The following is a 27,308-nucleotide window of genomic DNA, read 5'->3' on the forward strand; positions in this document are numbered from 1 at the left end:
TAAAATTGGTCTTCATGGGGCTGGGAAGGTGGCTCAGTGGTAGAATGCTTGCCTCACACTCATGAGGCCCAGGGTTCAATTCCTCAGCACCACATAAGCAGAAAAAGCCAGAAGTGGTGCTGTGACTCAAGTGGTTAGAGTGCTAGCCTTGAGCTAAAGAGCTGAGGGACAGAGCCCAGGCCCAGAATTCAGGCCCCACAACCAACAAAAAAAATCGGTCTTCACTCATACACATGCTGTGCATCTGGCCCCTGAAGACAGGTCAGGGGAAGTGCCATGGAAGGTAACAGGCCAGCTTTCTTCTAGGTGGTGAATTTCACCTGCCAAGTCCGCTCCAAACACACACAGACCATCATGTTGTCAAATCGCACCAACCAGACCTGGAATCTGCACCCCATCTTTGAAGGCGAGCATTGGGAAGGGCCTGAGTTTGTCACCCTGGAGGCCCATCAGCAAAACAAGCCCTATGAGATCACATATAGACCCCGCACCATGAACGTGGAGAACCGCAAGCACCAGGTAGGTTGAGGCCGCTCACTGGATTCCTGGCATAGCAGAAGGAAGGCACAGTGAGCCCAGAACTCAGAGAATGTTAGGAAGGAGAAGAAAGGGTACGCAGGTCATGATGGAACAGTGGAGATAGTGTAGATGCTCAAGATTTGGCTTTCCAGTTGGGCACTAGTGACTCATGTCTATAATCCTAACTACTCAGGAGGCTGAGATCTGAGAATTATGATTCAGAGCCATTCGACTACTCTCACATTAACCAGCAAGCCAGAGCAAGCAGTATGGCTCATGTGGTAAAGCATCATCAATGAGTAGAAAAAGACTGAGTCAGAGTGCAAGACCCTGAGTTCAAGCCCCAGTATTGGCACTAAATAAGTTAATTTAATTTGATTTAATAATTGGCTTCCCTTCTTGCCTATGTATCATGTAGTAATAGGTGATTCTTGGGAAAGCCAAAAGCTCTGTTGTTTTTTCTTTTTTCTTTTGTCGGTCATGGGGCTTGAACTCTGGGCACTGTCCCTCAGGTCTTCAGCTCACTAGCTAGCATTCTACCACTTGAGCCACAGCACCACTTCCAGTTTTCTGGTGGTTAATTGGAGATAAGAGTCTCACAGACTTTTCCTTCCCAGGCTGGCTTTGAACTGAGACCCTCCGATCTCAGCCTCCTGAGTAGGTAGGATTATAGGTGTGAGCCACCAGAGCCTAGCTAAGGCTGTGTTCTAAAATGAAGTCCTCCACCACGCTTCAGACAGTTAACTGTTAATGTAATTGCAAAAATTCCATGGCAATTGTTAAAAAAAATCAGAAAAGAAAAGCAGCTACAATCTTCCACATGAATGAAATATTCTTCTCTTTACTACCAACCCTTACCCAGAGCAATCCATCACTGCGGTCTCAGCATACCACTCCTGTATTCAGTTTCTTTTCACTTTACATTCTATCATGAGCAAGTTTCCGCTTAGCTGCATAGCTTTTGGGATAACCATTTTAATGAGAGCCTAGGATTTCACTGAGTGAGCATTCCATAATTTTTAACATTCTGCTATTATTAGATAATTTATCTCCAAATTTCCACCAATATTATAAGGCGTTCTCCAAAAATTTGCCTCTGGAGAGATTTTTTTTCTTGTTTTTTTTACTTGGTTCAAATATTTATGAACTTTTTGGGAGTGGGACAGGATCTTGCTATTAACCAGGTTTGCCTTGAACTTGTAATCCTCCTGTCTCAGCCTCTCAAATGCTGGGATTGCAAGTGTATACCACCCTACCCAGCCTGACAAATACTTTTATAACTTTTAGAATCTATTGCTGAGCAGCGATCCAAAAGTGTTATGCTTACTTGAAGAAGCTCCATTAATCTTGTAACCCCACCATACCTGATGGATGCCTAATAAATTCTGCTCACCTTTCTTCTTCTCCTCAGGGCACCCTCTTCTTCCCCCTCCCAGATGGGACGGGCTGGCTGTATGCTTTGCATGGAACTGCTGAACTCCCCAAAGCTGTAGCCACCATCTCCCGAGAAGTGCCATGTAAGACACCCTACACAGAGTTTCTGCCGATCACCAACTGGCTGAACAAGACCCAGAGGTGAGGGAGTGGGACAAAGGGTCCAGTTAGGGGGATAAAGGAACAACTCCCACCATCCGTCCTGGTTCTTCCCTGCTTGGTACTCATAGATAACATTGAAGGTGCTCAAGAAATCAAGAGACAATGTTCTGGATGTGCCAAGCATTTCCTGAACTTCTAGCTCCTCCTGTGTAGGGCTATTTCTTCTTAAAAAAAAAAAACTAGAAAAATTCTTGGCACAAAATAAATGTCCAATAAGTATTAGCTGTTACTGACATCATGATGATCATCTTTGTTATTAATGAGTGCTCTAACTTATTACCTAAACTACTGGCCAAAGAAAGAAGATTGGGTCTTCCTTCTTTGTAGGAATAGAATGGAATTTGGGGACTAGAGAAGCTGCAGACCCACTAGCGTGGTCCTTTCCTTTCATAGAGAACTTGAGACTAGGAGAAAAGCTATAACTTCCTGAAGGCCACCTGTGTTTTGTAAAGGGCCTAGAGACTCAGAACTGAGTTTGAATCCCAGTTTTGCCAATCACTAGTCATGTGACCTGACCATGTTATTGTCCTTCTTTGGCTCTCTATTTCCCCATTGGTAAAATGCGTTAGAGATGTTAGTGATCTGAACCTCCTGTGGACATGATAATGATTGTCTGTAGCACATTCACAGCACTTACTGGGATAAGTGGACAATGAATGGCAGCTACTGTTACTGTTAGTGGTAGAGTGAAACCTAGAAGCACACACTTTCCATAAAATAATGAGTAAACACAGTACCATTCCTTCTTCCCTTTGGACAAACAGTTTCATTGGCTCTCTCCTCTCTTTATGTGCTCTCGTGCTGCCCCAAGATTCCGGGTCATTGTGGAAATGGTGAAACCAGAGAAGCCAGACCTAAGCATTACCATGAAGGGCCTGGATTACATTGATGTGCTGTCTGGCTCCAAGAAAGACTACAAACTGAACTTCTTTTCCCACAAGGAAGGGCTGTACACTGCAAAGGTATCTCCACATTAAGTGCATCACACAGAAAGCCTGGAGGTCTGGCCCTGAGGTGGCTAATTGTTAAGGAGTAGCAAGCAGATGTCTCCCCAGTCACTGGGATGTTTCATCCATGAGCTATCTGCCCCAGCTCATTCATTTGTTTAGCAAATATCTATTGAGCTCATGTGTCATGTTCTGTAATAAGTTTTGTCAAGATGGCAGTGGCCAAAACAGTCAGTCTCTGTTCTCATGGAACACACAGCCCAGTGGGGGAAAATGGACACTACTCAAATTACTGCACTATGAATGTATAATTCCATATTAAGATAGGCAAAGGCTCTGAAGAAAAGGAGCATGTATGGATCTGTAGTTCATGGAAGAGGAGGGAGCTGAAGATGGACGATAGAATCACGCAAGCTAATGGCACTGTCCCTCAGTTTGGGGGGGGGGGTTGTTTGCTTGTTTGTTTTTGCTTAAGACTGGCCCTCCACCATTTGAGCCATATATCTACTTCTGAATTTTTGCTGGTTAATTGAAGATAAGAGTCTCACAGACTCTTGGGCTGGCTTTGGGCTGGCTTTGAACAATGCTCCTCAGATCTCAGCCTCCTAAGTGGCTAGGATTGCAGGCATGAACCACAAGCACCAGACTCAACTTGAATTTCTTGAAGTCTTGCTGGTTCTGCAGCTCTGGCCAGCCATCGCTACTGAGAGTGTGTGTATAATGAAACAACCTGCTCCAGGCTCTTCTAAAGCCAACCCAGGCTCCTTAATCATCTCTTAACTGGAAGGAGCTGGGCTGAAATGCCTGAAGAGAAAGGCTGGCTAGGAGGGATCAAACCGGCTACCTTTTCTTCCTGGGCCTATTTTGGCAAGGCTAAGAGAAAACAGGAGCCCCTGAGCAAAGGCAGGGGACCCCTAACCAACTCTTCTTCTGTCCTGATTCATCCCATTTTCCTTGTGAATGCAGGTGATCTTCCGGAATGAGACAACCAATGAGTTCTTGTTCTATGTGGTGAGTTTTAGAGTCATCCCTTCAGGCACCATCAAAACCATTGAGATGGCCAGCCCCATCCGCCAGAGCACATCAGCCTCCATTAAGATGGAGAACCCCTTGCCCTACTCAGTGACCTTCTCCACGGACTGCAGGGTGCCTGACATCAGCCTGCCCTCTCAGTTTGTCGTCCCTGCCAACTCTGAGGTACGGGGTGGTCAGGGTTCCCTGACAGATACTTCTGCCATTGGACCTCAAGGTCTACATCTATGGGGGAGAAGCCAGCCCTGGCAGTGAGCAGGAAGGCGTGGGCAGTTGCTCTCCTCTTCCCTTCCTCTACTGTCAAACTCCTCACACGAACTAGTAGCCCTTAGCTTGGGTTTGCACAGGTGACACAGGCTGCTTTTTTTTTTGTCATGGGCTTGAACTCAGGGTCTGGGTGCTGTCCCTGAACAGTTTTGCTCAAGGCTAGACCTCTACCACTTTGAGTCATAGCACCTCTTCCAGTTTTCTGGTGGTTAATTGTGTCGCTACCGCCTCGACCAGCAAGGAAGACGCGACACCGGACTCTTCTCTCTGCAGTTTATTCAGGACCTTTTTGTAATCTTCTGACCCCAACCCCGGGGAGAATTCCCCACAGCCTTAAGTACCCGCTGGGTAGCCAACCCTGATACGCCACGTGGGAACCACCAATAGGTTCAGGTGCGCGGAAGCAAGCCAGATTCTTTGCCTTAGCCATATCAGGAGTTGTTTACCACGAGAGCACTCGCCATCGGGAAGGCGGAGGGCGGAAACCGGCACCATCTTCCAGGTGCGGCCTCTCACAGCTCTCTACAGTTCCCCCTTTTTTGTTTAAAGAACACAGATGAGAACAGAGGTCTGATCCCTGTTGTGCAATTGCAAGGACTGCATACAAGCCTTCTCCCAGAGGGCGCCTTCTCTAGGGATGACTCAGCCTGTCCATTGATTCGTTTTTCACAAGGACGGGAAAAGGCGAATCGAACCCGTGTGCAATCAAACATGCTCTCCTCGAGGGCAAAACACATGCCTCTCGACTGCAGTACTTTGGCTTTGCAATCTGTGTTCATTGTTTTAGGGTGGCAAGCCACGCTTAGGGGGACTGACCTGCTCCAATGACTGTAAAGGCTTGGATAATCATGGCTGCACTGCGACGCTGAGAACCTCTAATTTGGCAAATGCACCACAGACATACCAAGGAGGCTAATACCAGGAGGCCTATCAGGGCTCCCAAACCCGCCCCCTCCTTGAGATGAATCATAGCAGCGGAGATCCATGAAGATAACCCCTCCGCCAATCCGGCATCCACTCGGGTCGAGTTCACCATGACGATGGCAACCCTGAGCTGTTCCATCAGGCTGTCGAACTCCCCAGTTCAATTACCTAAAAGATAACTAGACAACTGTTTAGACAAATTTGCAGCGTTTTTTGAATAGGTTTTTTCCTGGGCCTGAACTCTGGGCCTGGGCACTGTCCCTCAGCTCTTCAGCTCAAGGCTAGTGCTCTACCACTTGAGTCACAGCGTCACTTCCGGCTTTTTTCATTTATGTGGTGCTGAGGAATTGAACCCAGGGCCTCAGGCATGCAAGGCAAGCACTCTACCACTGAGCCACCTTCCCAGCCCCATTCTTCTGGGTTAATTGCACCACAGCAGCAGCTAATCCAGCATTAGTTAGTGGTCCACCCAGCTCTCTGCAAACTTTCATCCATGCTTCTAGTCCCCTGTTCTTATATGGGGTTATGGCGGCTCTGCATTCCTTAGTGCACTGCTCGTAAACAAGCTGTTTAATTAATGGCATGGCTGCGTCTGGGTCACCAAAAATTCTGCCAGCGGCCTCGACCATACGAGCAACAAAGTCCGAAAATGGCTCCATAGAGCCCTGCAAGATTTTGGTGAGATTGCCACTCACCTCGCCTTTATTTGGTAAGGCCTTCCATGCCTTTATGCCAATTTTATTGATTTGTTCATAAACTTGAACCGGGTAGCCTATCTGCTGATTGGCGAATCTCCCCTGTCCAAGCAGCATATCTCTGTCCCAAGCTGGGTTCCCCGCAGCCTGATTGGCCGCAGCCTCTTCACTAGCAAATTCAATCAAAAAAGCCTTCCAATCTAAATACTGACCTGGGCTCAAACAAGCTCGTGCGAGCCCACTCCAATCACCGGGTGTCATGCAATGTCTGTTTAGGGCCTCCACCTGGGCTACAGTAAAGGAGGCTGTGATTCCGTATGTCCGCACAGACTCAGCTAAAGATTTTATCACCTTAAAATCTAAGGGTTCATGATACCGCTGTCCCTGTGGATCCTGAAATATTGGACAGGCTAGATGTAACTCGGTTCTGACCGCTTTCCACACGCCTGGGCTGAAAGAACAGCCAGGGCTGCCACTTCCAGGGTCCTCCGCATAGAGCGGAGGGGCCGAAGGTGTGGGGCGGTGCACGGAGGGTGTGCATTCGTCTTTATCTGGGTCCTCTCTCTCCTTCCCTTTCCTCCTCTTTCTTATCTTTGTTTTTTCTATTTGTTCTATGAGTGATTTTAGTTCCTCTGAGTCTGTAGACTCAGAGGTCTCTAGTTCGGCAAAATCGGGGTATAACCCCCCCCTGCTCTCCTCCTTTTTGCTGTCTGCCCTTTCCGATCTTTCTTCCTGCAGCATTTCTAGGGCGGCCTGACCATTCTCTACCGCCTCACTGCAACGCTGGTCCTGGAGACAGCCTCTTATCAGTTTCCATATTGGTCTCACTCCGCTCTTAAGCGTTCCTTGTTCAGAGGCAAAATCTAGGTCCCTCCCTAGTTTCTCCCAAGAGGCCACCGTGAGGCTTCCGGAGACAGCGAACCACGGGGCAATGATGTCACATTCATTCAAAAATCTCTCTAAAGTACTCTTTTTTATTTTTAACTTTTTTGAGTGCAGTAGCTCATTGAGAGCCAAAAAAATTGGGTGCGAAGAAGAAGCGCCCATGTTTTAAACATTTAAAGCTGGTAAACAAACTTTTACTTTCACTTTTGGCTACTCTATTGACTAGCCCCGGGTTCTCACTCTCTCTTTATCTACCGAGAAGAGCAAAAATCCCTCCCGCTCTTGAGGCGGATTCCCCTTTTACCTGGGAACTTACTCCCCGCTCTTGTGGCGGATTCCCCTTTTACCTGGGAACTTACTCCCCGCTCTTGTGGCGGATTCCCCTTTTACCTGGGGACTTACCCCCGCTTTTGTCGCGGATTCCCCTTTTACCTGGGGACTTACCGGTGCACCACCCTGACCGCAGAGAGTTCTGAGTCCTCGTTGGGGTTATGGCTGAGTCCCCGTACGGGCCACCACGTGTCGCTACCGCCTCGACCAGCAAGGAAGACGCGACACCGGACTCTTCTCTCTGCAGTTTATTCAGGACCTTTTTGTAATCTTCTGACCCCAACCCCGGGGAGAATTCCCCACAGCCTTAAGTACCCGCTGGGTAGCCAACCCTGATAAGCCACGTGGGAACCACCAATAGGTTCAGGTGCGCGGAAGCAAGCCAGATTCTTTGCCTTAGCCATATCAGGAGTTGTTTACCACGAGAGCACTCGCCATCGGGAAGGCGGAGGGCGGAAACCGGCACCATCTTCCAGGTGCGGCCTCTCGCAGCTCTCTACATAATTGGAAATAAGAGTCTCACAAACTTTCCTGCCCAGACTGGCTTTGAACCATTATCCTCAGATCTCAGCCTCACCCAGCTAAAATGAGCTTCTTTACTGGTCCTTGTCTCTATTGTTTATTTGTCATGTTCAAGCTGAAAATGTTTTTCTTTTCTTTGCTTTTCTTTTCTCAGTTGAACTCAGGACCTGGGCACTGTCCCTAAGCCTCTTGGTGCTCAAGGCTATTACTCTACCACTTGAGCCACAGCACCACATCCAGTTTTTGACTGGTTAACTGGAGATAAGAGTCTCAAAGCGATTTTTCAGCCCAAGGTGGTTTCAAACCACAATCCTCAGATCTCAGCCTCCTGAATAACTAGGATTACAGGGCCTAAGTCACCAGCACCTAGCTTGTTTTTCTTATTTTTCTAATTACAAAAGAAGTGTAGGATCAGGGGAATAGCTAGGGGTAGAGTACTTGCCTGACATACATGGGATCCTAGACTCACATCCCAGCAACACACACACACACACACACACACACACACAGAGTAGCCTAGATACATGTGGTATAAGGAAAGCAAAGGCCAGGAGTCCATGGCTCCCATCTGTCATTCTAGCTACATGGAAGGCTAAAGTCAGGAGGACTGTGGTTCCAGACCAGCCCAGGGAAGAAAAGTCTAAAAGGTTCCATCTCAATAGAAACTGAGTGTGGCGTTCCACACCTGTCATCCCAGTCCATGATTGTTGGTTAAATTTCTTTCATGGTTTTAGGACTATAGATTTTCTATATCTTCTTGTAGTTGGTATTTATTTGTCCCTCTCTCCACTCATCTAAGTTGTAATTGTGTTTAAAATTCAGCTAAAATTTTATATCATATTCTTTTCTGTTAAACATCTATGACATTGCTGATGTCTTTTTTTTTGGGGGGGGGGGGTCCAGTAGTGGGGCCTGAGCTCTTCAGCTCAAGGCTAGCGCTCTACCACTTGAGCCACAGCATCACTTCCAGCTTTTTTCTTTTTGCTTATGTGGTGCTGAGGAATCAAACCCAGGGCCTCAGGCAAGGCAAGCACTCTACCACTGAGCCAACTTCCCAGCCCCGCTGATATCTTATTTTTATTCCAATATCTGCAATAAAAACTAGTTATATACTAGTAAAACAGATTTCAGCCCTACAGAAGTATACAAAATAGAAAGACAAAACTCCCATAATTCCATTTCCCCTACTTGGATATAACTACCTATTACAATTTGGTAATGTATCTTTGCAATCTCCAGTCTATATTTATATAGATAGAATTCTCCACAAAAATTTATTGGGCTGAGATGTAGCTTAGTGGCCAAGTGCTTGCCTAGCAAGTCCTGGGTTTGATCCCTAGTACCAAAAAAGAAAAGACAAAAAACTGAGCTTATACTTCATATACATTTTTAGAACTTCATTTCTTCCACTAACAATATCCATACCTTTCATTGCAGTGTTTATAACTCCTTTTTATAGCTTTTTTTTTTTACAACTTCACTCTTTTTTATAGCTATATAATATTCTACCAAAGAAGGAAACCTGGGCTGGGAATGTGGCTCAGTGGCAGAGTGCTTGCCTAGCATGAATGAAGCCCTAGGTTCAATTCCTCAGTACCACATAAATAGAAAAAAGCTGGAAGTGGTGCTGTGGCACAAGGGTAGAATGCTAGCATTGAACAAAAGAAGTTTAGGGACAGTGCCCAGGCCCTGAGTCCAAGCCCCAGGACTGGCAAAACAAAAAACAAAAACAAAAAAGAAGGAATTATTGGGGATGGTTAGTGCAACTTTTACTTCATATATTATTGAATTCACATATTTTACTAGATTTGACTAGCATTTGGGGAGTAGGGCTGAGGTTTGAACTATGAGTTCAAACATTCTACCACTGAGTCACAGCTTCAGTTAATTAACCAATCCATTACCAATGGTGCATTTGACTCAATCTCCCTGTTTGCCACAATAGGCCACACTCTAGTCCTTGTTTTGTTTTGTAATAGGTAATGATGAAGGGAGGAAAAAGATTCCCTTGAATAAACTTTTCTGAGCTTAGCTCTGGGCAAAGAGTTCCTTGGCCTTTACTCTTTCTACTGAAACCACTATCTTCATAAATTTGCTTTTTCAGAGAGAATCGAGTACCTGTTTCTTTAATTCAAAGAGATTCCAGACACAGAAATACCTGAACTAGAGAATGCTAGAGAATGCTAGAAAGGGTGCAGGAAAGTGAGAGTGAAATGGCTCGGACAAGGGTCTACTAGCTTGGGATCTGTGTGCGTGCTTGTACGTGATGCCCCAAGCCTGCCGCCAGCGTGCTGTGAGGCCTTGGGTATGTCACTAGATGAGCAGGAGATGGTCAGACTTCCAACATGACCAGAGCCTCATCTTCTCTTCCAGGGAGTATTCTCATTTGAATTCCAACCCCTGAAAGCTGGAGAAACCTATGGAAAACTTACTTTGCACAACAGTGATTTGGGTTCTTATCAGTATGAGCTTGCTATGAAGGCTTTGCCAGCAGTTCCTGAGAAGCCTGTCCACTTCCAGACTGTTCTTGGAAGCAGCCAAAGTGTTTTTGCCAAGTTCACCAATTATACACGGCAGAAGACAGAGTACTACTGCAGGGTAAGCAGGCCCTTCCCTTGCCAGAGTAGGGATTCAAAACAGAGACCTGGGTACCAATGACTCATGCCTATAATCCTAGCTGAGATCTGATGATCACAATTCAAAGCCAACCTGGGCAGAAAAGTGCCTGTTAAATTCTTGAACTCTGGGCTTGAACTCTGGGCCTGGGTGCTGTCCTTCAGCTCTTCAGCTCAAGGTTAGCACTCTACCACTTGAGCCACAGCACCGCTTCTGGTTTTCTGGTGGTTAATTGGGGATCAGAGTCTCACAGACTTTTCCTGCCCAGGCTGGCTTTGAACTGTGATCCTCAGATCTTACCTCCTGAGTAGCTAGGATTATAGAGGTGAGCCACCAGCACCTGGCTTAAATTCTTATTTCTAATTAACCACACAAAACCTGGAAGTGGAACTGTGGCTCAAAGTGGTAGAGCTCCAGCCCTGAGCAAAAGAACTCAAGGATAGCACCCAGGCCCTAAATTCAAACCCCACAACTGACAACAACAACAACAACAGTAGTAGTAGTAGTAATAGTAGTAGTAGTAATAGTAATAAGAAGATGACCTATGAAGTTGCAGAGAGATGAAACAGAGAATAGAGTGGCTTCATTGTCATAGTGAACCTTGCTTTGGAGGCCTGATTCTTGCCTAGAAATTTCCAACTAAAAACAAACCATACCAGGCCTGGATTCTTCCTTACTGACTTTTACTTTCTCAAGCAGGCTGGTATAGAAATTTTGCTTCCTTCCTACATCACACTCAGGGGATCAGGGAAAGATAGTATTACATGGTGATCATAAGTTATAGTTTTAGTTTTACCACTTATCATATGAGTGGATTAACTTTCTAAACTACAAATGAAAGTAAGAGCCCTGTTTTAGTCCATTTTCCATTGCTGTAAGTTTATACCACTATCTGTCAAGAATAAAGGTTTATTCAGTTCACAGTTTCAGAAGCTGTGTTGTCTGAGGTTGAGGGGCTGTATCTGGCAGGGGCCTCCTGCTGGTAAGTATTCTCTTCAAAGCCCCCAGAAAGTACAGGCCATCATGTGGCAGAAGGTGTACAGCTGAAGTAGAAAGTTAACCTGGAGCCAGGCACTGGTGGCTCACACCTGTTATCCTAGCTACTCAGGAGGCTGAGATCTGAGGATCGCGGTTCAAAGCCAGCCCAGGCAGGAGAGACAAGGCCGTGAGACTCCTATCTCAAATAAACCACCAGAAAACCGAAAGTGGGGCTGTAGCTCAAGTGGTAGAGCGCTCGCCTTGAGCTGAAGAGCTGAAGGACAGCGCCCAGGCCCAGAGTTCAAGCCCCACGACCGACAAAAAAAAAAAAAAAAAAAAAAAAAGCTAACCTGGTTTTTTTGTTTTGGTTTTTGGGGGTTTTTTGGTGTTTTTTTAAATCAATTTTTTTGATCAATCGATCAAAAATTTGATCAATTTTTTTATCAGCTCATGGCTAGCGCTCTACCACTTGAGCCACAGCACCACTTCCAGCTTTTTCTGCTTATGAGGAATCAAACTTAGGGCCTCATGCATGCAAGACAAGCACTCTACCACTGAGCCACCTTCCCAGCCCTGCCAAACTGGTTTTGATAACTGGCAAAGATAAACCCCTAATCCACTAATCCATGAAGGGATTAACCCATTCAGGAGGGCTGCCCTCCTGACCCAGTGACCTCTTATAGGTCCCCCCTGATTCTACATCTCAAGCCCTCACAGTGAGGATTAAATTTCAATGTGAATTTTGGTGGGGACATTCAAACTACAGCTAGCAACCCCCAGCCCCACAGGACTTTCATATATGTATATAAAGCTTTCTTTTTCTTTGTACTTAACCACAGTATATACATTAGTAATACATTTGCTATTATATCAACTGGGATTTAGCTTTAACTACTAAAACAAAAACCAGTAGGAAAGTCGAAATGGAAAGTTATTCCTTCCGCCTACAGGCAACAATGTAGATACTAGCAGTGTGAGCTGAAATGGCAGCCCTGTGCCATCGGGCACCCAGGTTCCAGTCCTGGTATCCTCTCTGCAGAGAATTATTTTGGCCCACATGGGTTGAGATGACTTGCCATGCCATCTATGTCTCTAGCAGTTACAAGGGAGACAGATCAGGGGGTTAGACGCATCACTTTGCTGGATATTTCACTGAACAAAACGTCACAGGCCATGCCTATCAAAAAGGGGAATTAGGAAAAGTAGCTTTTCAATTGGGATGGTCATGTTTCTAACAAAAATCAGAGGTGCTGTAGCTATAATCAGGAGGGATAGTCTTCTTGACTGTCACCTCATTTAAGAGAGTCTACGTTGTAGTGACAAGCCTCAGAGCTCGGTAGCTGGAAAGAACAAAAGTCCAATTCTTGCTGGTGAGGACTCTGGTCTTCACAACCGCTTAGGAATCCAGGTGAAGAACAACCACCATCTCAAGCATTTCCTGTCACAGCACCAGAGGGGTGAAAAGGCCCTGATCGGACTTGAACAGGCAATGCAATGCCTTATTGTGTAGAACTAGCTCTGCCTTATTCATGAGGAACCAGAATGTTCTATCCTCCCTGTGCAAAAAGGGAAAGAAGAACCAGGTGTGAAGGAGCAGCCCTGATGTCTGCCCAACCACAGGAATCTAGTGTGTGTCTCAAAGCACATTGCTGACATCTCTGCCTCTACTTCTTGGGAACAATGTTGGGATAATAATGAATAATACCTACCCTGCAAGAGCCTCAGATGTATAGGTTATAATGACTCAACTTCATAACCTTCCCCAGCTGATAAAATCATAAGTTATTGCATGACCAGGATCTAAAGAACTGGGATGGACTTGAGCTGCTGGGATGCTCTTTAGAATCCTGTGTGAGTAAAGTTCATTTGCTCTCTTTTCAGACAGACAGTCCAGACTTCCACACGGAAAGAGTCATTAGTGCAGCCCCAGGATCCCAGGGCGGCACTGAAGTCAGCGTGGAAGTCTTCTTTGAACCCAGCCACTTGGGTGAGACCAAGGGCTTCCTGATCCTGTCGTCACTTATAGGTGGCGAGTATACCATCCCCCTCTTTGGAGTAGCTCTGCCTCCCAAGCCTCAGGGCCCCTATGTGATCCGCGCTGGGTACAACATAGTGATCCCCTTCAAGAACGTCTTCCTGCATACAGCGAATTTCTCCTTCATTGTGGAGAATCCAGCCTTTGCCATCCGTGCTTCAGACTCTGTGCGGCCCAAGAAGATCAACAATATCACAGTCTACTTTGAGGGAAACACTTCAGGCAGCAAAACCCCTATCACCACCAAACTGATTGTGATGTGTTCTCAGGGAGAAAGCGGTGATAGTGGAATTAAATGGGTTTATTACCTGAAGGGGATCACCCCTTAGATGATCCCCGAGGTTACTAAAAACTTCTCACTGCTAAGAGTCACATCCACTGAAGAGAGAATAAAATAGTATTCTAAAGGAACTGTTTTGTCCTCATTTAATTACAGTGACAGTTCTTTCTGTATTATATGTTTATCTACTGCATATATGAAATATATCCCATATTAAATCAGCATATCAAAAACAGCTGTACACAGCCGATCTACAAGATACAACAGTCTGTGAGACTCTTCAATTAACCACCAAAAAACAAGTGGAGCTATGGTTCAAGTGGTAGAGAACTAGTCTTGAGTGAAAAAGCTAATGGACAATGCCAGGTCCTGAGTTCAAGCTCCAGTACTGGCACATAGACAAAAAAAAATGTCACGATACACAGAAAACCATATGCAAGGCTCCCTGGTGCTGTTTGACAGAACTCTTGCTAAATGTGGCATGCTAAGTCTGACCACTCGGCACACTAAGTCTGACCACTGAGTTTTGGGGGCAACATACCTCAAGTCAGAGATTGTGACAATATTATGACATTGATGAGAGCCTGCAAGAACACCCACAAGTATCCTCCCCAGGCTGCTTATAACTTTAACCATGTTGCCCTAAAACTCCAGCTAAAATTACATTGCTGTTGGAGAAACTGCTTTGACTGGGGTACAATTTCTTACAATGTCATCAGCATCAAAGTTGTATAATAACTTTCACATAATTTGGTAGTAGCTATAATTAATAGTTATTACAGAACAGTTACATAATTGATCATAACAGCTACTACACAGATGCAGATGACTTGTATCTGCATCTTGTAAGCATGCAACCAGGCATCTTAGTTGTCAACTAGTCTAGAAGAGCATGGCAGGAGCAGCCAGACTGTACACCAGGGTGAAAGAGGGTGAAATCATGCAGAGTAGGTAGACGAGGCTAGCCCTGGGGCTTTATTCTTAGGATCACTGCCCATCTTGTGCATAACTAGCCTTAATCAGTGGCTGTCTCCAAGAAATCAGAGAAAAGAAGCCAATTCTTTCTAGGAACTTCTGGCCTAAAGGTAGGTCCAAGCACAGGTTTGCACTTTGAATAAGAAACTGGTTTCTTAGCAACCTGATCCAGAAAGTAATTTCAAGATAAAAGAGTTCCTTCTGGTTAAAAAAAATCTGCACTGCTTCAGTTATTAAAAACCAGATCATATTATGACCCTTGGGAAATTGCATTCACCTTTAAGAAAAAAGCCAAATCAGAAATCAAAGAAATAGATGAAATATTATATTAGATATGAATCCAATAGAAGTAAGTACACATTGAAGAAGTTGAACCATATCATCCACGTTAATTTTGTTTTGCATCAACCATCACCAAATCATAAATGCATAAACTCTGCAAGACATTTGCAAATGTCCTTGGCAGTACATGTTCAAGGTAAGAGGAGAAAATTACTAAGCAATACATCCCCTAGAGATGAATCTGTGTATTAGGAAGGTTTCATATTGTAGATGCACCTTCCTTCATCAAATAGATGAATTCACAGGTTTTTCCACCTATGCATATGCTACCAGTAAGAAAGAAGGCATTTTATAGATTTTTTTCTAGATAAAATTTTTCCATGGTTAACTGAGTTTTGGATTAGCCCTGTTTTTGTTTTCTATGGCTGTGTAGCAAATTAACCATTAACCTGGCAACTTCAAATAGTACATTTATCATCTCAATTTCTATTAGTTAGGAATCTAGAATGGGCAACTGGGTTCTCAGTTCAGGAACCCACAAGGCTGAACTCAAGGACCACTGCATCCTTGTTTGGAGTCTCCATTAGGGCAAGATCTGCTTCCAAGATCTTCAGTGTGTTGGCGAAATTCATTTCCTTGATACTGTTGCCTGAAATCACCACGTTCTTGTCAATCGCTGACAGGTGACTGCTCTCCGAAATTAGAGACTACTGTACTTACCATCATGTGTTCACAACATGACCGGTTTATTCTTCTGAGTCAGCAGGAGAACCTCCCTCCCACATCAAGTCTGTCTGGAGATTTTTTTTTTTCTGGCCAGTCCTGGGGCTTGAATTCAGGGCTTGGGCACTGTCCCTGAGCTTCTTTTGCTAGCACTCTACCCACTAGAGCCACAGCTCCACTTCCAGCTTTTCCTGTTTATCTGGTACTAAGGAATCGAATCCAGGCCTTCATGCATGTTAGCCAAGCACTCTACCACTAAGGCATATTCCCAGCCAAATTTCTAACTGAGGATTAGGTCAGGTGATTAGTTCAGGTGACACCTATATAATCGCCCCTCTCTCAACATCAATTGAGTAGCAATCTTGATTACATCTACAAAATGCCTTCTGCCACAGAATATAATATAGAATATTACATGTTCTATATATACAGAATATAATTTTTATTGTACTCACAAGAACTTGTTCACATTCAAGGGGAGGATTTTGTACAGGACATATATGTAAAGGGATGAGAATTTTTGGGTCCATTCTAGATATCTGTCTTCCATAATCCCTTATTCATTCTGTTTCTAATCTATGAATTGAAAACAATGCTCCACTTTCAAGATCGTTTAATGTGCATACTTTTAACTCATTAAAGAAGAGTACCATAGGTATCCAAGGCCATTCATATTTAATAATCATTTGGGCTCCATGGTGGTCTAGCCCCTTGTAAGTCTTACTCACAATGAAGAATTCTGGAGCATCTCCCTGTTACTGTATGTTCAAGCAAACTACCACCACAAATTGTCCTTTCCCCTGATTTTACTACAGAGCTACCCATCTACTGTGAAAGGATCGGAAAGGGCTGCTTTCCAATGGGATCCTCTAGACACCTGCGCTCAGCAGATCTGGACTGTTGTCTATAACCCAGGCTTCCTGGCTGTCAGAACTTTGGAAACATACCCTAGTTTACAAGTAGTGGTGTAACTGCTGCTTGTGGTATCCAGAATTTTAGGGATGGACAGAGAGAAGCACTCTTAACTGGGAAATTTATTTTAATGTCATTAAAAATGCCCCCACGATGGGGGTGGGGGTGGGAGACATGATTTTAGAGCAAGGCAGAAAGTGAGATTTAAGGTTTTTTAAGTGAATTTATTTTAGAAAATGTTAAGTAATACTAGTGGTTAGAATACAGAGAAAATGACGGTGAGAAATACTTGCGTATACTGAGTCGGGCTCCAAGAACCCCTACGGTCCCACGAACGTCTACAGAAACCCACTACAATAAGTACCGAACCTACCCACAACACTGAGGGTACCTGGAGCGGAGCAGGTTAGTGGGGGTTGGGGGGGAATGGGTGGGGCTTGATGGGTGTGTCCAATCCACCTGCGGCTTACGCGTGGGGGCGTGGCTGGAGGTGGGCGGGTCCTCACAGCGGAAGGCGGAAGTTGTTGCAGTGTCATGTGACTGGAGTAACATGGCGGCTGCCCAGTGAGCGCTGCCGGTTCCGGGCGGGAGCTAGTCGCGTGAGCCGTTAGGCGGCTGAGGTCAGGGGTGAAAAAGCGGGATCCAGGCCCGGATTCTGAGACCGTGCGCGGCGGCAGCGGAGCGAGGCAGGTGGGCCCAGGGTGGCGTGGCCCATGAGCCGGCGCCGGGGGCAGCGCGGAGCCGCAGACTTCCCTGGCCCTGGCGCGGTCCCTGCTGCCGGGGGCTAAGGAGGAGTCGCGAGGCTCCGGGGCGTACCCCGAGCTGCCACGATGAACCCCGAGAAGGACTTCGCGCCGCTCACTCCCAATATCGTGCGTGCCCTCAATGACAAGCTCTACGAGAAACGGAAGGTGGCAGCGCTGGAGATCGAGAAGTAAGAGCTACTTGGGACCCGGGCTGCCCCGCGCCCCCCGGGGGGTCGGGGGTCCTTCTCACGCCTTTCAGCGATGCTAGTTACGTGCTTTCAGCCGCCTAGCGCGATGCTTAAGAGCGGGAGCTCTGCAGTCATACTGGGTGTCCCAGCCTTCCCCTTGGTTGGTTGTGATCTGGGCCAAGTTCTTTAACCTCTTGAGGCTCCAAAGGGCTGCTGCAGTGAGAATGAAGCTGGCATAATGTGTGTGTGGTACCCAGCACCGTGCCTGGCACTTGGTGAGTCCTCGGTGTGGTCTCCCATCAAACCCAGCAGATCAGTGTGTGGTCTCTGATGGGAGGAGAGAAGTCAGAAATGAAGAATTTGTTAGTGATATGGCCCTACTTGGTACTTGGTTTCTTACCCAGCTTTGAGAAGTGAAAGGAACTGTGGTCAAGTGGACCTCATGATCTTAAAGCTCAGAGGGTTGCATATCCTTCCTTGCAAGTGGAAGTAGGACTAGTTTGACCTTTCTTGCTTCTCCAGCACTATTACATGTATGTATAAATGTGATCTTATATTTTACTGTTTCTCAGTGCTCAAATAGGGACTTTTTTAACTGGGAATTTTTCAAATTTTACTTTTGTGGGGGTTTTATTTACACAGCCAAATCTTAGTGATAAAGTCAGGTGGATAAGGGGGCTTCGGAATAGAAAGAAGGCTGTGAAAGTTAAAGAACTTTGAGGCTCCAGATCAGGAAAAAAAATGGATTGCAGTTCTACCTTAACAAGGGTAATGTGTTTATTTACATTTTTAAAAATAATTTTATTGAAATTATGTGATTGCATAAATTTCACAAATTTTACAGTATTGTATGATAATGATACTTAAAGTCACAAACACATTTTAACCTTCACAAGGCAAATTGTCATTATCTTGGTCTATAAAGTTTGTGAATTCCATAAGCTTTGACAATACAACTATTTCTTCCACATGGGTGATATGTACATTTCTTTCCTTTTGCTTAGTGTTACCTGTTCCTTCTTTCCCTTTCATTCCCTCCCTCCCATCACTGCCCTTAAGTTGCTTAGTTCAATTTCATCAATGTCCAGTGCAGCTGATGGGCCCCTCTGTTGTATTTTTTTCCCATTTCCCTCTGATTCTGTGCCCTCCTCCTAGCTTCCCTCAGATGTGTGTATGTATATACCATATATGAGGTCAAGATGGTTATTTACATTTAAATTAGCCAGAGTGGTTGTGCATTCCTGTGAGTGCAGCACTCTGGAGACAGAGGCAGAAGAATCCCAAGTTTATGCAGCCTGGGCTGCGTCACAACTCTTACCCCCCCAAAAAAAAATAAATTATTTAAATGAAGTTTTAAAATTCCTCAGTCAGGGGCTGGGAAGGTGGCTCAATGGTAGAGTGCTTACCTCGCATGCATGAGGCCCTGAGTTCAATTCCTCAGCACCACATAAGCAGAAAAAGCTGAAAGTGGTGCTGTGGCTCAAGTGGTAGAGTGCGAACCTTGAGCTGAAGAGCTCAGGGACAGCACCCAGGCCCAGAGTTCAGGCCCCACGACCAATCCCCCCTCCCCCCCCCCCAAAAAAAATTCCTCAATCACACCATCCATCGTTACTTCTATCATAGCACGGTGTTCTGTTGAGAGCCTAAATCTATTCCCTTATTTGACACTCATGTTTGACCTGGGGCAGATTCCTTAACTTGGGATTTTATAACCTCAGCACTGTTGACATTTTGGAATACATAATTCTTGGTTATAGAGGGCAGATCTCTCTGTGTCTCATAAAAATTTTTACCAGTATCTCTGGCCTCCTCCCGCTAGGTGCCAGTAGTATTCCATCAATTGTAACAACCCAGATCATCTTCAGACATTGCCAAATATCCCTTGAGAAACAAAATTGTCTCTGGAGAACAACTTCCAAAAGTGCTTTTGATTTTAGTTTCCTCCTCAACTAAGGGGGTTTCATTTTTTAAGAAGATTCTCATTCAGCTCTAATATTGTGTGTCCACTGTAGCTGTTTTTCTATTCAGGTACCACTTTCTTGACGGTTCTCTTTTCATACAACTTTCTGTTTGTATCCTGGCTCTCCAGTGCTAGCAAGTCTTAATAAGAACTGCTATACTGAGTAGAGGGACCCAAAGATGATGTATGAACGTGGTTGCATGTCCATGGGTTTGGTTGGTTTTGAAGCTGGCTCTGTGTGTATGTTAGCTTTCCATTATTATATCAAATACCTAAGATAATTAATTTATAAAGAGAGAACATTTATTATGGCTGACAGTTTTTGAGGTTTCAGTCTGTGGTTCTGTTCAAATTGCTTTTTTTTTTCCTTTGTGCTAGTACTGAGGTTTGAACTTAGGGCCTGGGTCCTGTCCTTTCACCTTTTCACTCAAGGCTAGTGCTTTACCACTTGAGCTACAGCCTTACCTTTGGCTTTTTGGTAGTTAATTAGAGATTAGAGTATTGTGGACTTCCCTACCCCAGCTGGCTTCAGACCACAATCCTCAGATCTCTGCCTCCTGAGTAGCTAGCATTATAGTGTGAGCCACCAGCACCTGGCTGCCCTATGGCTTTTGAGCCTTTGACCCTTGAGGCATCCTATCATAGCAGGGAGTATGTGGTAGAGCAAAGCCAATCACTTTGTGGAAGGAAGAAGAGGGAGTACAGTCATACTATATCCCCTTCAAAGCCATACCCCTAATGACTGGATAATTTCCCAGTAGGCCTCACTTCTTTAAAGTTTCTACTACTTCCCAGTAGTACCACGCTGAGGACTAAGTTTAACACATGGACCTTTGGGAGACACTTAAGATCTAAACAGTAGCGTACTACCACCCACTTTTGTCCTATCATCCATTTGGCTTCTCAGAAATGGCTGCTTTTGCTATGGAAGTGGAAGCCCCTTCAAAGCCAACCAGGACTAGTGAAGCACAGTGCAAACGACCAAAGAAGATAAAACGCCCCCCAGGATGTAGACATGGAGGACCTTGAAGGGAAGAGCTAAACTCCTCTACCTGGATATTCTCAGCTGGAGCCAGACGGATTTGGTAGTGGCTTCAAAGGACTTTGGAGAAAGCATGATCCTCTTTCATTTTTCTCAGATTCCTCTTCCACAGTGGTCTGCTGACCTTCCCTGGAGGGATGTTAGGAGGGAAAAAGGCACAGAAGAAAGATTGGAGAGCATCTCTCTAGCAATCAAATCCATTTGTAATAAAACCCTAGAGTTTGACTGAGGCATGTATGATTAAGTGTAGAGATGGAGATGGGCTTTGAAAAGAGTATAGGTGGAGATAGGCCAGAAGCAGGATGCACAGAATTTCCTTGAACAAAGGCAAATAAAAGCCAGCCTTGCTTACTGGGTGCCAGTAGCTCACACCTGAATCCTAGTTACTCTGGAGGCTGAGATCTGAGGATTACTGTTCAAAGCCAGCCCAGGGCTGGAAAGTCCATGAGACTCTTACCTCTAATAAACTACTCAGAAAAAGCTGGAAGTGGCACTCTGGCTCAAGTGGTGGAGTGCTAGCCTAGAGCACAAAGAGGCTCAGGGACAGTGTCCATGCCCTGAGTTCAAGCCCCAGAACTAGCAAAAAAAGAAACCAGCCTCTCCAATGGCCTGGCCTCCCTAAGGAGTGACACTCTAGCTTTCCATTTCTAACAAAAGTAGAGATTATTAGAGGGGAGGCAGGTATGGATGCTGGTACCAGTCCTGCCCCTACCCCTGTGGTTTTGCCAGGTTGGGCAAATTACGTTACCTCACTTAATCTTGCTTCTTTGGTTTTGATGTTTTTAATAAAATAAAGACCAAATGTTTCAAAAAAAAAGAAAGAAATGGCTGCTTTTATCCTGGCTTGAATTATGTGCTGGGTCCTTGGACAAAGTTATTCATCTCAGCATTATTGCTGCTTCCAACACAGCCTGTGCAAGAGTTCTCACCTTGCAGGTGGTTCTGTATGGGCTTTGTCCTTAATGGGATTCATTTTGTGTTCATCTTACCCTTGATTTGAAATTCAGAGAAACTCCCTACCTAGAGCCTCTACTAGACTTTGAACTCCCTAAGAACAGAAACCCTGTTTCTTTTTCCTCAGCACTTGACAGAGTGCTTAGTGCCATTTGATGTGTGGTGTCCATACATAACATTTTTGGTAGAGAAAATAATATTGCACGCTAAGGACTTTGTTATTCAAACAGCAATATCAGGAGCATGTTAGAAAGAGACTCCAGCTTCACATGAGCCAGATCTTCACAATCAACGTATGTACTTTAACGAGATCCCTGGGTGATTATTGCACATCTTAAAGTTTGAAGAGTTCTGTTCAGCCAGATGCCGGTGGCTCACGCCTATAATCCTAGCTACTCAGGAAGCTGAGATCTGAGGATCACAGTTTGAAGCCAGTCTGGGTAGGAAAGCGCATGAGACTCTTATCTCCAACTAACCACCAGAAAATTAGAAGTGGCACTATATCTCAAAGTGATAGAGTACTAGCCTTGAGCTGAGCGACAGCACCCAAGCCCTGAATTCAACAACAACAAATCTATTCTATACATAGAATATTGTATATTTGAATATAGTCTTCATATGGCCTGGTCAAAGTGGCCCTCAACCAGATCTCTGCCAACAACCTGTAAAGAAAATGTCAGAATATGGACAGTTGCTTGTGTAGCTGACATGAGTCAGCTCACATGCTTCAGAAATAAAAATGTGTAATACTGTTCTTAGCTGCCTTCGATGCACCCTGTTTCTTAGGAGGCCACATGATGGTAGAGGAAGGGCCCTTGAGTTGCTCTCCTCAATGTCCTCATCTGTAAAATAAGAAGAATATTCATAAGATTATTTGATAACCTGCACTAATGTTGTAAAGTGCTTAGTACAATATCCAGCATGTTATAATTGTTATATACTATAGAGAGACAATTGTTCTAATTCTTTGTAATTGTCAGTACTGTTTTTATTACTTTTTGGTTGGCAGAATAATGGCCTCCCCAAGATCCCTAATCTCTGGGCCTGAGAATCTGCCATTGTCCTGAATCTGCCACACCTTCGAGACCTCTAGTTCCATGTAGTTAGATTTCTACTCACCTCATCCCAGAGCTTGCTGGCTCTTGGCAGGAGTTTGGAAAAAGAAAGCCTGGCTGCCCATCAGGTTTGCCTCTGCCTTTCCCGAACCCACAGCCTTATCTGCTTGAGCTCAGTGGTCATGGTGAAGTGTGAGTAGGAATCCCTTTAAAGAAGAGCTAAAAAAAATAGGATACTTATTCCATGGGCAGAAGCAGCAGATGCTGCTTACAAGGAGGTGGAAATCTCAGGCTTCCGTGTATAGTCATGATCTCTAGCTCGAATTGCTCACTTCAGTGGAGTGGAAGGTGAAGGGGAATAATGCAAGTTGAGAGGTGTTAAGTATGCTTTGAGCTTTTCTCAAAAGCTCCTGCTAAGTGCACAAATGTGATTGTAAATAGTCTGCCCAGACTGTCATAACAAAATTGCACAGTCTGGGTGGCTTCAGTAACAGTTTATTTCTCACAGTTCTGGACACGGGAAAACCCAAGATACAGGTACTAGCAAAGTAGATTTCATTCCGAGCCTCTGCTGTTGGCTCGCAGGCAGCTGTTCTCACATGTGTACTCATATGCCCACTTCTTTTGGTGTGTGTGTGGCAGTGGGGGGCGGGGGAGGTGTCCTGGGTGTCTCTTTTAAGAGTACTAATCATATGAGATCAGAGCTCTACTCTTAAGACTTTATTTAGTGTCTGTGGTCAATTGGGGGTTAGAGCTTCAGCATCCTCACACACTGGATGTGGTAGCACAGGCCTGTAATCCTAGCACTCAGGAAATAGAAGTAAGAACATCTTAAGTTCAAGGCTAGCCTGAGCAACATAGCAAGACCCTGTCTCAGAAAAACAGGCGGAGAGGAGGCTGGGTGTAAGGCTCAGTAATAAAGCATTTGCTTAGTAAGAGGGAGGCCTTGGGTTCAGTCTAGCACAGGGGTGGCGGGGGAGGGGGGGATGCCTTCCTTTACCTTGAATGGCTTTCCCTGCCAAAAAAGGGAGGCCTACATATAAAAGCGATTTTATACCTAAATAGCTTAGGGTGATTTGAGCTGCCCCTTAGGCTTCAGAGTCCATCTGTTTAGGTGACAAAGCCAATACTGAAGGTGGTATTCCAGTGAGCAGTTAAAGGGTTTTTTGTCACCATGACAGGCCTCCCTGAAAATTAGAGAGGGATTCTAGTGTCCAACATCTGATATCCGTGTTATGTGCCTGTTGGGCCAAAGACCTGGAGAACTCTTTCCACCACCTTGGTCCAACGTGACCACACAATTTCTCTAAAGACCAAGGTATTTAGGTTAAGAAACCTCAGGTTTTGTGGCCTCTCAATTTCAAGAAACATAGTCCATGACCAACCCTAATAAAAAGGGTTGACCCTAATAAAATTACAACCCTAATAAAAAGGTTGTTAAGACCCTGCCTATCCTCTCCCAGAGAGTGGATGTGGAGGAGAAACACCTGCAGGCACTTTGGTTCCTGTGGGTGTCCACAGGTAGCGGTGTGCGCTGGGCCCTGTGGAAGCAGAGTCCTCTCTGTCTCCTCACTGGGGCAGATGACACCCTTCCTGGTCAAAACTATTGTTTCTGCTCATTGAGTTTCATCCCAGCCAAACTCATCTCAAGTTCCTGATCTTGTCCAAATTTTGAGTACCAAAGGCCAGCAAATGTAGGTGCTCTGGAAGGTAGAGGATCCAAATTTCCAGTAATGCCTCTGTGCCTTGCCAGGGCTAACAGGATTCCTTTGTCTGAGATTGAAGATGGAGCAGAGCTTTCCCATTTGACCTGGTTTGGAGTCAGCCAGCTTGGGAAAAAAAAAAAACCCACAATTACTGAGTGTCTTGAGGCAGTTTGTGAAGTTTGGGTCAGAATTCCACTCAATTCTGCTGCTTACCAGCAGTGGGACCTTCAGTAAATTGCTTAATCCAGGGGTCAGAGGCTGGCAGCCAGGGACTGTGTCCTGCCTGCGTACTGTTTAGTTTGGCCTGGATCACACAGCATTTTAAGTTGAGAAACTTCACAGTGAGATTTGGATTTCTGGCTTCCTACAAGAAATCAGTTGCTGTGGCTGTGGGGCCCACATTCCCAGCAGACAGGGCAAGCCAGTCCCCTCCTCCCTGCCTTCCTTGGCCTAACCCTTGTGAACATGTGTGTTTGTAATTCTGGCCTAACCTCTCTCTGGGCCTCCATTTTTCTAATCTTCTAAAAAATGTGCCTTAAAAACATTGTGCTGAATGAAGCCAGTCAGGCACAAATGCCATTGTTGCGTGACTCCATTTATATAAGATGACCCCAAAAGACAAAAAGTAAGGTTAGTGGTTGCCAGGACTGAGGGGAAGAGGTTTGGGAAATGGAGTATAGCAGTAGTAAGGGGTACAGAATTTCTTTGGAGAATGGCAAAAATGTCCTCAAATTGACTGTGGTGAACGCTTGCATAACTTTGTGAATATACACAATCCACAACTAAATTGTCCACTTTACATAGCAAATTTATGGAATATGGACTGTATCTTAGTTTCAAAGAATGTCAGTAGTGTGTTGTTACAGTATGAAGGAAACCTTTTGAAGTGTCACAATTATTGTCACCTGAGATCAGAACATGCCTCTTGCACCGACTGTGACTCTTTTATCCTCTGCTGGTCATGTCCAGTGGGTGTTCACTCAGTCTGTGTTTTGTCAGTTAAGTCTCAGCCTTTTTTATGTCTTTGGCCTGTCCCAGAGGCACATGTTCACTTTTCCCATTCAATTATTTGGAGACTGGTGAGCAAGTGAAAACCAAATTACTGCAATACTCAGCAAAGCAGATGGAGATGTTTACCCAGATTCTCTTTGGGAAATTGCTGCCTGGATATGCCATCTGAATACATATGTCACATAGAAAATGTGTCACACAAGGAGCTGAGACAGATAATTGGACTTGGCAGGGGATTTTAAAAAAAAGAAGGAAAGAAAGAAAGAGAGAGAGAAAGAAAGAGAGAGAGAAAGAAAGAAGGGAACAAAAGAAGAAAACAACCCAAGTTCATGCTGAAGGTTTCACCATGCAGGAATACATTTCAACTCTGGATTTATCTTTGTATCTTCCTCACAGCTACTAGAGTAGGGGCTCAATCAACATTTGTTAAATGGGTGTGGCCTGGATAATGTATGCAGATCTCTGTTTGTCTCTTTGGTTCTGACTTTGCTCCTTGGTGCTGACATTCTTAGAAGGAATTTAATCAAGTACTAGTATCGGAGTGTACACAGTGCAGAACACCAGATATGATACATTATCTTGTTCTCAGAAAGCTGCACGAAGTCCTTGTGGGTATCAGTGATCTCCTCTTAGAGCTGAGGATGTCTCCTCTGAACATGTGGGAATCTGAGTGCCATGGCTTGAAACCTCCGCCACCTAGGACACAGGATGGGCTAGTGGGGCATCTGCAAAGGCAGATGGGATGCTGTTCAGTGCCATAATATATGTAAATGGAGTTTCGTGCAATAAGAAGTGTAAAGGGCCTGGTATTCACTGATCCTTGTGAGGGAGAAAGTATAACATACATCCACAAGTTGTATGGTCTCGTGTGTGCTGTTTCTCATCATCTCTGAGCATCAGTTTTCCCCAACTGTAAATGGGTATGTAGTGTCCATCTGGGGTTCTTGTTTCTAGGTGTAAACTTTAGATCCATGCCTGCAAAGCACACGGCACATTGCCTGGCATATAGTGAATGTTCAGCCAATGGTTACTCATTTCCTGCCTTCTGATCTTCATCTCAGAGCACCACAAGATGTAAAGGGATGCTTAGAGATGTCTGAATACCCAGCAGCAGCAGCAGGAGAAGTATGGAGAAAGTGGTGTGTCTGACTTCTGAGAGCCTTTCTTTTGCTTAGGAGAACTACCACCTTCATTGGGTGTGTTCGTTTGCTTGGGGGTGGGGAGTGGTTGCAGGAGGTGGGAGAGACTGTGGCCGCTGAATGGACTGGGATTTGGTTTCTCTGGGACTGTTTCAGGTATGGAAGGTAAAGGTTGTAGGTGTGGAAGGAGGTTGTCCTGAGGAAGAACCACCCCCTGAAATCTTCAGGCAGCTCATAGCTGTGTGGTGCAAGGTGACCTCAGGTTTTCTAGTTAGCTGATGATGGTCCAGATATAGCCCACCCTGCCTGCGGCTCATTTTCTTAGAAAGGGGCATCTGTGTGATGTGTTCATGCTGGCCTGCTTTGGGGCTCATGTCTTCTGGGGACAGATGTTTCTGCCATCCTGTGACCCTGCTGACCAGTTCCAAATGGAAGCTCTAAGCCATTGCTAGAGGACCACCTCCTTGAAAAGATTTTTCAGTGCTTTTATGAAGAAACCAGGCACACACGGATTCTCTTTTCTGGTGAATAGAACAGTCGAGCTCAAGACCTTTGTGTCAGCGAACGGCCCCAGGGATTTGTGATCGTGAGAGTTTCTGTGCTAAGTATTAACTTCAAAACGAGGTGGGCCTCAAAACCCCCCACCATTGACTCCCAAGCTATAGATGAAAGCGGAGACATTGTAGAGTCTTTGAAGAGAGACTGAGCCTGGAACTGGGGATGCCAGCTGTTAAACTTCACTTGCTCTGCTTTCCTATCTGTACTTTCCCAGTGAAGAGCCACATTGTGCCCTGGCTGGCTGAGAGCAGAATTTTGAAGCTTTGAAGCCCCCTGCGAAGAGTCAGAGCATGCCTGCCCCTCAGCAGGCACACTTCAGGTCACATCCTGTGCACAGCTGAGGCATGCTGGGCCTTTCCCAGCATGCATTTCAAGAGCCCAGGAAGTGTCTCTTGTGACAAGTTAACAAGGTATCTCTTTTTAACTGGGGA

At 45.2% G+C, this 27,308-nt stretch overlaps 2 protein-coding genes across 5 annotated transcripts in view; both read left to right on the top strand.

Annotated features, from left to right (window-relative positions):
- Positions 1-13,757, top strand: part of Hydin (HYDIN axonemal central pair apparatus protein) — a 266,122-nt gene extending 252,365 nt beyond the window's left edge. For 3 of the 4 annotated variants that reach the window (XM_070026248.1, XM_070026250.1, XM_070026251.1), the window contains 6 exons: positions 307-519; positions 1,931-2,094; positions 2,927-3,077; positions 4,029-4,259; positions 10,091-10,315; positions 13,193-13,757. In XM_070026248.1, coding sequence (XP_069882349.1) covers positions 307-519; positions 1,931-2,094; positions 2,927-3,077; positions 4,029-4,259; positions 10,091-10,315; positions 13,193-13,675 — 1,467 coding nt within the window. In that variant the 3' untranslated portion in view covers positions 13,676-13,757. The remainder of the gene's footprint in view (positions 1-306; positions 520-1,930; positions 2,095-2,926; positions 3,078-4,028; positions 4,260-10,090; positions 10,316-13,192) is intronic. The other variant, XM_070026249.1, reaches the window with a different exon arrangement.
- A 3,268-nt stretch (positions 13,758-17,025) lies between these two features.
- Vac14 (VAC14 component of PIKFYVE complex) overlaps positions 17,026-27,308 on the top strand; it is a 92,407-nt gene continuing 82,124 nt past the window's right edge. The window contains exon 1 of the mRNA XM_070026254.1: positions 17,026-17,452. Coding sequence (XP_069882355.1) covers positions 17,349-17,452 — 104 coding nt within the window. The 5' untranslated portion in view covers positions 17,026-17,348. The remainder of the gene's footprint in view (positions 17,453-27,308) is intronic.

This window comes from Dipodomys merriami, unplaced genomic scaffold (genome assembly GCF_024711535.1).
Source record: "Dipodomys merriami isolate MVZ:Mamm:240054 unplaced genomic scaffold, mDipMer1.0.p SCAF_176, whole genome shotgun sequence".
NCBI lineage: Eukaryota > Metazoa > Chordata > Mammalia > Rodentia > Heteromyidae > Dipodomys > Dipodomys merriami.